The sequence below is a fragment of the Rhopalosiphum padi genome, chromosome 4 (assembly GCF_020882245.1).
Source record: "Rhopalosiphum padi isolate XX-2018 chromosome 4, ASM2088224v1, whole genome shotgun sequence".
In the NCBI taxonomy this organism is placed as follows: domain Eukaryota; kingdom Metazoa; phylum Arthropoda; class Insecta; order Hemiptera; family Aphididae; genus Rhopalosiphum; species Rhopalosiphum padi.
In genome coordinates, this window is record NC_083600.1 from 33328038 (window position 1) to 33339991 (window position 11954).

General features: G+C 25.8%; 2 protein-coding genes across 2 annotated transcripts; both read right to left on the reverse strand.

Moving 5' to 3' along the window:
• Window positions 1-3138: 3138 nt before the first annotated feature.
• LOC132929493 (condensin-2 complex subunit D3-L-like) lies at window positions 3139-8595 on the reverse strand. Its single transcript, XM_060994874.1, has 2 exons — window positions 8151-8595; window positions 3139-7339 (listed from the first exon to the last, which is right to left on the reverse strand). Exons 1-2 carry the CDS (start codon window positions 8167-8169, stop codon window positions 3255-3257), a joined length of 4104 nt encoding a protein of 1367 aa, XP_060850857.1. The 5' UTR covers window positions 8170-8595; the 3' UTR covers window positions 3139-3254.
• Window positions 8596-10221: 1626 nt separating this feature from the next.
• LOC132929216 (dihydrofolate reductase) lies at window positions 10222-11046 on the reverse strand. The gene has a single exon (XM_060994403.1). The coding sequence runs from the start codon at window positions 10876-10878 to the stop codon at window positions 10324-10326; it is 555 nt and encodes a 184-aa protein (XP_060850386.1). The 5' UTR covers window positions 10879-11046; the 3' UTR covers window positions 10222-10323.
• Between the last annotated feature and the right edge of the window lie 908 nt (window positions 11047-11954).

Genomic DNA, 11954 nt, shown 5'->3' on the forward strand with positions numbered 1-11954 from the left:
TCATAGATAAGTATATACGAGTATACCAATTATATGACCCAGTGTACGGTGTACCACTTTGATGTATAGTATAACTATTATTTATAATCAATGGTAATAAGTAATAACTTAGTTACCGCCTTGGCGCCTTACTGATGATGAATCTTTGGAAATTTCTATATTAGAAATATTATTTAATAGTCTGATTTCACTTTTTCAGTTATCAATAATCAATACTAAGATCAAAATTTGATAACCAAGTTGACAAGTCGTATAATTATTTTTACTGTTTAACTGCTTATAATATTTATTAAATTTCCAACTGCAAAATTATACTTAAAGTTTCTTAATTAAAATGTGTATTTAAATTTTTTAAACACTTGACATAAAATCTAGTTACAAAATTACAAGCTAAACCATATAGACATTTTAATTTTTAAATTACAATTTCGACGAAATTACTCATTTAAATGATAAATAACTATGTTAATTATTTTGTTATAATTTAAAAACATTTGTGGGAATTAAAACTTTTGGTATGTATTTTATATTATTATTATGAATTCTACAAAACGCAATAACATTTTTATTTATTTTAAAATATTATCTATTTATAGGTACCATGAAAATAAATATATTTTTATTGTTTTATGGTATAAAGTATTTTCACATTTACGAAAAGATGTTATTAAATTTTGAGTTATATAAGTTGGATATAAAGATATAATATGGTATAAAATACTATAAATATATATTAGTAATAATAGTCAATATAGCCAATATACTACATATATAGGTTTACTAAATGTAATATCTTCGGAAAAAATATGCACCAAATACAGGGGGGCTCGGGAGCTGCAACCTCCCATGAGTTCGATAAGGTGGAGCCGTGGACCTCAGCCCCCTAAAATTAAAATTACTAGTATTATTAAAATGTTATCATACAAAACAACAAATAACTATATTTTAATAATTGTTTAACGATTAGTAATGTTTAGTAATTAATAATTATTTAGGTAAAACTGTACATATGTTTATAAAATAGTAGGGCATGACATTTTCAAAAACTGGCGCTTCTGATTGGCTATACACAATAATACAAAAAGTAAAAGAAAAATGATTTGAATTGCTACTTTAGCTACTTATATTAAATAAACAAATCACTACGTGAATCTTTATATATGCTGATAGTCAGTTTCCGTTCCGAATACAACAAATTAATACGCTCCATTATTGAATTAAAATTTAAAGGTAAGGTTTCCCTGCAGCGTCAAAAGTAGAACAGCACGGCGTCCAGACCATAGAAAAAAAAATTACTATACGCTTACTATGTGTCTATCTCCAGAGTTCAGTCCACTAGAGCATTAGTGATTGTATTCAGTACTATAGTCTAAACTCTAAAGTATAACGTATAACTACTATAACTATTTGTCTATTAAATGTTTAAGCCTTTAAGGCATTCACCTGTAAAATAATTATTGCTCCTCAAACAATTTTTGATATATTATTGTAATTTGTTTCTATTGTCATTTTCATTATATATCATTTTCAAAATTGCATAACTTTTTTCGAGTAATTTTCAGTATTTTTTTTTCTTTCTTTACGTTTAGATAATAGTCGATCAAACATAATTCATTCGTTCAAAATTTTTGAAAATGTAATACAAGTTCCTACCAAAGTTATTCTTGTATCTGTATAAAAGTATTAAATATATATATATATATATATATATATATATGCATTATGCAATTTTTTTATATGCATTTGTAGTTAGAATTTTGACGAAACTTGATTTTAATGGATAGGTAACTAATAACATTAATTATATTTATATAAAAATTTGATAATGTTGTAATTTGGATAATTTGGTGTAAATATATTCTATATATAATCTATTCAATAAAATTTTTTAACTTAACTGTTATATCAGTAGTATCATCACGGAATAGATGAAATAGTAAAAAATAATAATTTTTATAATTATAATTTAAAAAAAAATAATTAAAAATAATTAATTTTTTAATCTATTTTGTGATATCATCATAACCTTTTTTTATTTTTTAGTCTTTTTATAATGTATTTATGAAATAAAACTACTTCTAAAATAATATGCTTCTTAGTTCCTATAGTTATATTAGTGTTATTACAATTTGATAAAAAATCAAAATTCAACTCATAAATTTAATTTGTTATTATTGTTGAAAAAAATTTTTTATTTTTTTTTAATATTTAATTATTTTCATATGATGATTGTGAACAGTGGTGTGTAGCCATGGTGAGAAGTGGGCAATGTCCCCCCTCATCAGCTGTATCTACTTAAAATAAAAATGAACTGTTATTGTTAATTGTTTATTATGTTTTTTTAGTATTTTGGATTTGCCCCTCCCCTCATTTTAAAATTCTGGCTATGTCACTATATTGTATTTTAGGGATTTTTTTTTCACAATTCAAATTGGAAGGTGCAGTTAAAACATTTTGAATTATACGTCTACAATTAAGTTATGAGGCACAACTTTTTTATTTCATTATATTTTGTACTTAAAATTAGTTTAAAAAAAAGTAATTGAATAAAAAATGATTTACAAAAATAATCATGTTTCTTTTTTGATAAAAGTAAAATATTATGTAATACTTTGCAAATTTAAGCAACCATTTTAGTATACTGATGATCGATCATTTTTCTGAGTAGACATTTTTAATAAGACCTGAAATATAAGTAGTTTAATATTTATTTACAGAGCTAAATCCTTTTTGATTTAAGTTTCCCAAAATGTTAAATGTTAATTGTTCTTAATCATTATATAAATTATATAAATAAACTTAAGAATTTAGGATTAATACAGTAAAGTAAAATACATTTTTTTCTGATTAGTAATATCAATATGTAATTGTCTTTGAGCTATTTTAATAGTCAAAATATAATCTAACTAAAGAATATTTTGTTTTAAAATACCAATCTTAGTAAACTAAAGATATAAAATAAGTCAATTTTTATCAAATCTGTCTCTTAAAATATCCATAAATTACAATATTTAATCCATTAATCAAAATGTTGATTCATAATGTATTTATGTATTTCCAATTTAATATAATCATTGATCTGCAAAAACCATCAATCTTAGTTAGATATTGTTATATAATACATATTATTTCAACGCATTTGACTGGGTGGTTTATATTTATTAAAAATTACATAATAAAAACTATACATGTTACAATATATAATATATACATCTATTATTCTACATGGTTAAATTAAAAACAATTAATTTCTACTAATCAAACAACCTGTAAGCAGGTAAGTTATCTTCTTCTAAATCAGTGGATGCTGTATGATTATTAGATAATGGCTTCTCAGGAGACAATTGAGTTACTGAAGTATTTTTAGAATTTGATATTTGTTTAAATGTTTCATTAGTAACTGTTTTTTTATCACTATTAATAGGTCGCACTGTAACTTCCCCCGTCAGTTGACTAAAATTGGCTGCTGCAACATCTTGCAAATCATCTTCATTAATAGATATTTCTGATACTTTTTGTTGAATTTCCTCTTCCATTTGAGCTTGTGTTGATACATCCATGCCTGACTCTTCCGCTTTTTCACGCATTTGCATTGTTTGTGCCCAAGTCACATATTCCAAATCTTGCATTAAATGTGTAGCAGGATCGTCATCATCATCATCATCTTCAGATTCAATTTCTCCAACACCATTTTCACCATCTAAATGTTTATTGTGTTGTTTCATGAGCCTATTATCATGTAAAATTTCAGCAGTTAAATCACTATCAACTGATAATAATTCTACAATTTCAGCTTTTATTGGAGATTTAGCTGAAGTCAGAGCACATAAATAGGCACGTAAGTCATTCATTACAGTAGGTAATTTTTTTTTGTTCTTTTCTAATTCATATTTTAACTTTAATACACCGGGTATTATGTAGTCAGTCATCACCATCTTGTATGTTTCCATAACTACTCGTTGTTTAGCTAAATCAGCCACTTTTTCCAATGTTCCTGGGTCATCATCGTTAGTGTTTTCTCGTGGTTTTCCAGATGTTAAAGCCATTTCTTTAGCTTTTAAAATCCAAAAAGCATCCCTCATAACTTGTGTAGCGCGATCTCTGACTTCATTGTTAGCTGTCGCACTGACATCTTTAACAACTTCTTCAAAAATATTAAATATTTTTACCATAAGTTTCAACTTATTATCATCCAACATATGTGTTAACATAAATCTGTAAACACAATGACGGGAAGCTTTCTTTGAATCGCCTTCCATTGAAAAAAATGCCTTTAGCTCAGGATTAGTAAAGCAGTCTTCAACACCACTTGCGCGTACTCCAGTATAGCCATTAAAATGAAAAATCACTTCTATTAGCTTCCGTTCCATAATATCTTTATTTTTAATCAGTAAATAGTTTACAATAAATGATGAAGTTTCTTGGCGTACTTGATCATCAGGATCCTCAAGCATACACAACAAAGCAAAGAAAGCTACATCTCTCAGTTTTATATAGTCCTCTAGTATTAATCCAGTCAGTAATTTTAGTGCTACTCGTTTGACAGGAACACTTTCGGCTTTCAAGCAAACACACATTTCTGGAATAGCTTGTTCAACTAAAGTTGTACAGCGTAAACATAAATCAGCTAAAGCAGTTAAAGCATTAATTTTTATTGATGGGTGGTATGGATTTTTTAATATTGCTCCATATTGGACTATTGCTTCTTTTGCAAATTGTTCATCCACAATACTTAATTTACCTATTGTTAAGATAACAATAGTTTTTAAAGCTGAAGAAACAGATTCATCAGTCTTCCCTAAAAAGCTTAACAAATATTGTTGAAATTTTTGTTTGATTTGTAAATGTTGTGCTAATCCTATGTCACCTAGTGTACATATATATCGGATAATAATCTCTTCATTATCCATATTTGTAGATGTCTCGATACAATTACAAATTATTTGAAACAGTTTTCTTAAATTGGTTTTCAGTTTGTCAGGATTATCTGATAGTAACACTGAGTATATATCTAAAGATTTAGATATAAGACGAGTTGGTATTTTAAAATTAAACAAAAGATCTTCAAATGTGTTTAACAATCTTTGTTTTGTATCTTTATCCAAGCGATTATTATTTAAAACTAAAATATCAATTGTAATTTGTGCATGTGTTAACAAGATATTCAGCTCAGAAGGATTTTCTTCTCTTACAAACCATAAATCAAATTGAGTATCAAAATATTTAATGATAGGTGATAAATTTGAAATTGTTAATTGATGGGATATTAACTGTAATAAATATAAGCTGTGTACAGTCCATTCATGATTTGAAGAACCCACATATGTCATTAAGTCCTTAACATTACGATCTGTAAGGAATCCATTAATGCGCCACTTTTCACATAAACACATCATATACTTGCCTACTTTTTCATTTAAAACATTGTCTAAAACACGCCATGGCAAATAATCTAATGGATCATTCCCGTCAATTAGTTTGGCAGAATATGGTTTGATATTGTTCAAAATAATTCGATTCATAGATTCAACTGCCAATTCTTGAATTTTTTTATCTCGATCACCAACTAAATGAATTAATCCTTTAAACCAATACTTAAGCACATCTTGATTATCAGGATATTTCAAAAGCAAATCAGTTAATCCAGAAACTGCCACTTTTCTGATAGTCATTGCATTATCTGAACAACTACTCACTAATAATGTTAAATAATATTTTTCCATTAACTTATTATTAATAAGAAATAAATTACACAAGAGTGTAAGACTTATACGACGAATATAAGCTCGTTCATCACGAGCATGTACATTTAACACCCACAATAATATTTTAGCACCGGGGTAAATGTTTAAATTACTTATATTATTTGGGTCGAAATTAGCCAAATCACTATCCAAATATTGATAAAAATCATGAAAATCTTTTTTACAGAATGATGTATGATTTAAATTATCAAATTTAAGGTAAGGATCAACAAGCACACGTTTAGCTAAGGCTGTTTGATGCGCAGTAGCAGCAGGTGGACCTGCTGTCAAAGTTGCAAATAATGAGAAGGCTTTAGAACGAACTGTTAATAATAAATCTTGAAATTTAGAAAGAATAACAGCCACAATAAATTCATGTTTAGTTGCTGGCATAAGTTGTAATAGAGTTTGATCTTCGGGTTCGATTTCTTCAGGTTCTGAAAGTAATTTGAAAAGAGTCTCCAATGCAACAATACGTATTTTAATATCTGTATCATATACCATACGTAACAAATAATATTTAATTTTAATTCGAACATTATTTGGACATAATCTCCAAACCTCTAATATAATTTGAAATTGGCGAGGTCTTAATTCACTACGTTCAGGTCCTCGATGTAATAAATGTTGCAATAATATTTCTAATACATGCTCAAAAGGAGATCCCAATTTTCTAGTCATTTTACGAATAAATGATAAATGATGATCACGTATTGTATTAAATTGCCTAGTAGTCAATTGCATTTCACGCTGTCCATCAACTAATAAACCTAATAACATACAATGCATAAGTTTTTGGCCTATAACGAGTGTTGATCCACAGTTGTCATTAAACATATCTGTTAAACCAGAGTATGCATTGAACGCTAATGTACCATAGCTTAAGTTTTCAGTAGGCACTTGTTCTAAAATATTGCCAGAGTTTCGTTCTAAATGAGTTACATCTATCATTATATCTATAATCATATCTAAAGAGCTAATTTCATCAAAGAATTGAAATCGTTTGACCATTATTCCTATGGTTCTCACAATAGCCAATAAATCAATCATTAAATCGATTTTTTCATCTTCTTCCAATGGTACCTCATCGCCACTATTTATACCTCCGGTAATATGTAACATGGCAATACTAGACTTAACTAACTCTGTGCATTTTGTAAGTATGCTGATATGATAGAATCCAATATTTTTACTACCCATAAATGTAGATGCTAAAAAAAATAAACGTGTAGCAGCTAATCCATTTTTTCTAGCACTAGGTTCATTTATAAATTTTAGTCCATATTGAATGTAACAATTAAGCAAACAACTCAATGGTTTTGGATGTACATAGCAAGCATCATCACTAAAAAACTGATCCCATAATATATGTGTAGATGGTTGTTGTAAGTAAACATTTAATAACTCACAAGAGTCATTTATAATTGAAGGAAAATCAATATCTGGCATAACAATTAGTTCATATGATTCAGGAAATTTGTAATAACTATAGTGGCTACTCATAACTTGGTCTACATAATCTTGAGATATAACACCTAATTGAAGACCAGTCAATATGTCTACTACATCACTCACATCAGTTACAACTGGAGATTCTGAAATCAAAAATGTAAGTAATTGATAAAATATATAAACTAAATGTATACCTATGTTCAATGCAAATACTTAATAGTCAACTAGACAAAATATTTCAAATACATACAAATTACAAATCGGAACATTAGATATAAGTTAAAACTATACAAGTAATATTCAAGATTTTTCTTTTTTTCTGAAATTAAATAAGAACACTATAATTTAAACAATATACTATTTTCCATTACATTAAAGAATTTAAAATTTAAAATTTACTAATTTACTGGAATGAAATTAATGAAAATAAATGTCAATAAAGTAAATATATAAATATATTTTTTAATGCTAATTGAAAATTTCAATAATTATATTATAAAATAAGATACTAATATTATAATTGTGTCTTAAACATATAAAGTATAAATAAAACTTTAAAAAAATGTAATTCAATTATTTAAATTATAGAAAATTGATACTTGGACATAAAAATTCTAAATCTTGTAAAAAATAACATAAAATGTATTTTATATCTATAAAATTTTAGAGTTTATATTCATTGATTAACTAATAAGATGCAGTGGGCATATTAATGTTTCTCTAAAGAACTTTTAACTTTTTTAATAAAAGTTGATGATATATTATAAATTTTAAAACCAAGTACCAAGTAGATAAATCAATGAATAATATGTATATTAGACAATCAAGTGTACAAGCATTTAATACATATTTACCATGCATAAACCATAGAGGATTATCATAGTTGAGAGAATCATAGTTGTCGTTTAAGTTTATGTATAATTTAAAATTACGTTGAGCAAAAAAACTACTTACCAGTTGATAATGAAGACATTTTCTGGCTCGTTTTCTTTTAAATAACTGCTTACTAATGATCCATTAATATAGGTATTCGTTAGTTTATGTTTAATAAGATAATTAAAACACCGGTGTTGATCACTATATTGACATTAATTTAAATTTACGTTTAGGAGATAGTAATGTTTATATTTTCATAATTCTTGTAGTCTTGTTTTGTTGATGTCGATAAATTGATAAAATTTATAGGTATCACATGGCATATTCCTTTTGGATCTTCAACAGGCTTCAATTTAGAAATCACAAATAACTATAATAGTAGTGCTGTATAAAAATCTCAATTATTAGAAAGAAAAAAAAACATTCGTACAAAATGGTTTAATCGTATTGTTTGACAGTCGGCACTCAGCTATCATGAACGACGAGCGGGAATTTTAAGCGTCCCATAACCATAATATTAGAAAAACGGTTATGATAATAATACTGAATGGTGTGATAATAATATCACGTCCATCGTACAACTTACATCTCCATTTCCAAGAAATTAAATAAATTGTTACACCGCCAAAAAATTGGCTTATAGATACGTTAATACGCCTCATAGGCCACAAACTATAATAATTATAAATAATATTCAAATATTCAGTGGTTTTAATATACCAATTTATATATACTGCAATATATTTGATAAGATTTAGGGTGAATGGGTGATTCACCAAGTGTTCAATGCTCATTGCTCACAATCTCTTTGTTTCTTCAATAATGTAGTTAATAGTTATTTTAATTTTTTTCAATATATTTAAACTATTTTAAAAGTTTTTTGTGTTACATTAAAAATATCCTGTAGTGATACAAACTTCTGATTCTTCAATGACAACTTTCCTTTTTATACTAAATTATTTGATATATATTTTTTCTGAAAAATCTGACGTATCAAAATTAAACTTATTAAAGTTTATTCCCCACAGCAAACCACAAAAATTATAAAAATATCAAGAATTTGAAAATATGGGCTTAGCATATTTATTTATTATTATTTTTTTTATAATAAGCCTTTTGTTATTTTATACCTATATACACTGATAGCCCAATAATTATTACAATATACAATTTAAAAACAATTAATAACAACATTTTTACAAATTCAAATGAGGAATCCTAAAAAATCAGAATTTGAATAAATTCATTATTAAATGTAAAAATTGGGACAAACATGCTTAGTGAATCATCCTATGTACCAATAGCAATGACTAATGGCGCTTTGTGAAGTGAAATCTAGAATTTTTGCCCTAACCACTCACTCACTCATTTTATATAATAAAGCGATTACTTCACAGGACATATGAATGTAGCGCCACTAACCTATAGCATATAACAATTTCAATAACACTGTACACAATAATTTTATAAATCAGTAGATGTGTAATTAAGATTTTTTTTAATTTTTTTATTAAGACAATAAAAATAACTAATCACCTAATATTTTTTAATTGGTAATCTATTAAACAAAAGTATTGTAATCTCAAGTAAAATAAAATACATTTTTTTAAAGTTATAACCATAAATAGCTGCGAATAAAATAATATTTAATTTAATTTCTTAAAAAAAACCTCGTTAATATAAAAAAGAGATAATTTACATACTTTTACAATTAACCAATGGGCATGAGTGCAATTTTGATAAAAAAAAAAAACACTGAAAGAGTTGAAACCTTATTTCTTCATTTAGACTTGTAATCTTGGATTATACCATATATAATAATTAATAAATTAATAAATATGTATATTATAAAAATGGCTTTATTACTTAAGTAAATTACTTACTAGGTATTTAGCCCTGATACTACATAATTATTTATTAAAATAAAATTAGAACTGTAATTAGCCATAAACGGAATAAATTAAGAGGGTGCTTATTTTAAAACTAGGGGCGTTAAGCTCATCCAAGTCCTCTACAAATTGTATCTGAACCAATATACATAAAAGGTTTTATATATATGTAATAATCCATATTTAACAATCTACATAAACTTTTACTAATGGACTAGAGACATGTGAAACCTTTAGACCAAAATAGAAAACTCAGTAGAAAAAGTATATAACTTTGATTTTATTATAATATATTCATAATTACATAGGTGTCAATTATTTATGTATAAATATGACAATACCAATATAATTTACTTTAAAGATCACAACCTCTTGAATATTTTAAATTCATATTTAATACCTTTTTCTTCTTGAATTTCTTTAGGTACATTAGTTTCATTTATTTCTTCAAATTCTTTAAGATCGAAATCAGGAAAAAAAGTATCACACAAGTATTCCTGATCAATTTTTGTAATATATAATTTCTTGCAATTGTTGTCATTAATAGCTTCATTGTACAAACCTGAACCACCAATTACCCAAAGCTTTTCAATATGATCATTTAAATATAATGATTTTAAGGCTTCTTTAAGATTTGGATAAAGTAATACACCTTCTGGTACACCTTTTAAAGTTTTAGAGATTACTACATTTTTTCGTCCTTTAAGTGGCCTAAATTTATCTGGAATTGATTGCCAAGTACAACGACCCATTATTACTGCATTTTGAACGCCTGATTGATTCACCTGAGTGGTCATTCGATTGAAATATTCCATTTCCTTTTTAATTCTCCATGGTAGATCACCCTTGTAGCCAATACCTCCATTCTTTGAAACAGCAGCTATGACATTGTACACTATATTATCCGTAAAATTCATATTAATGATGAAAACAAGGTGGATAATAAATATATATAAAAAAAATTAATAACAGTCACGTTTTGATTTTTAAATGAAATTAATAATTATGAATATCTAACAATTGTTGTTTTAAATAAACTATTATCAATTATTTGTTAAAGCGATTTTATACAATAGGTTAACTCTTGTTTGTACCACATCATTATACTGTGATAAAGTCAATGAATTTAGTATTTACCAAGACGTGTTAATAAAACCACGGCCACGAATAAAACAGATATCACAATATTCACAGTCAATTATATATTTAAATACATGACAAAATATATATAAATATATATTTATATTTATTTATTAATATATAATATTTTGTCATGTTTATATACTAATCTAGTAATCTATGTTTATATCTACCACAGATTTGAAATTAATATTATTTTGTGATTATTAAACTATATTGCTTATTTGCTTCATGCTTGTAAGTTTTAACCATAGACCTTATACTATAATATACCTTATAGTATAAGGTCTATGGTTTTAACCTCATTTTCACGATGATAAATTAGAATATTAATATGGAATAATATAGTAAAATCAAAATTTAATTATTCTAATTACACTACTACAGTCTACAGTTATTTACCAACTATAAGAAACTATTATAAATATGCCAGTTTCTGTAATAATTTATTTATTTATTAACTATTTTTATAAAATTATGTATGTTTATACTGATACCTACTCTATCAAAAAAATATTTAATTCTATGTTAATTTATTGTTTACGCAAGGTGTATTTTTAAATACACAATACATACCTATTATAAATCCCTATGAAATAGTCAATTTAATAATCAAGAGAGTATTTCCATAAAAACTTTACTCTCTCTCTCTCTCTATATATATATATATATATATATACTAACTCATATATACACATATAAATAAAAATATATATTATATTGTTAAAAATCAAACTTAGAAATAGATTCTTCACTCAAATACTCAATAATATCTTTCATCATAATACTAATAATAATATACTTAACAGGTTGTTCAGTAACGAAATTCTATCGCCATTATTTTTTTTTAAAT

Bases quoted from the DNA above. Each gene is read 5' to 3' on its own strand.
- LOC132929216 (XM_060994403.1), bottom strand. From the start codon at position 10,878: ATGAATTTTACGGATAATATAGTGTACAATGTCATAGCTGCTGTTTCA.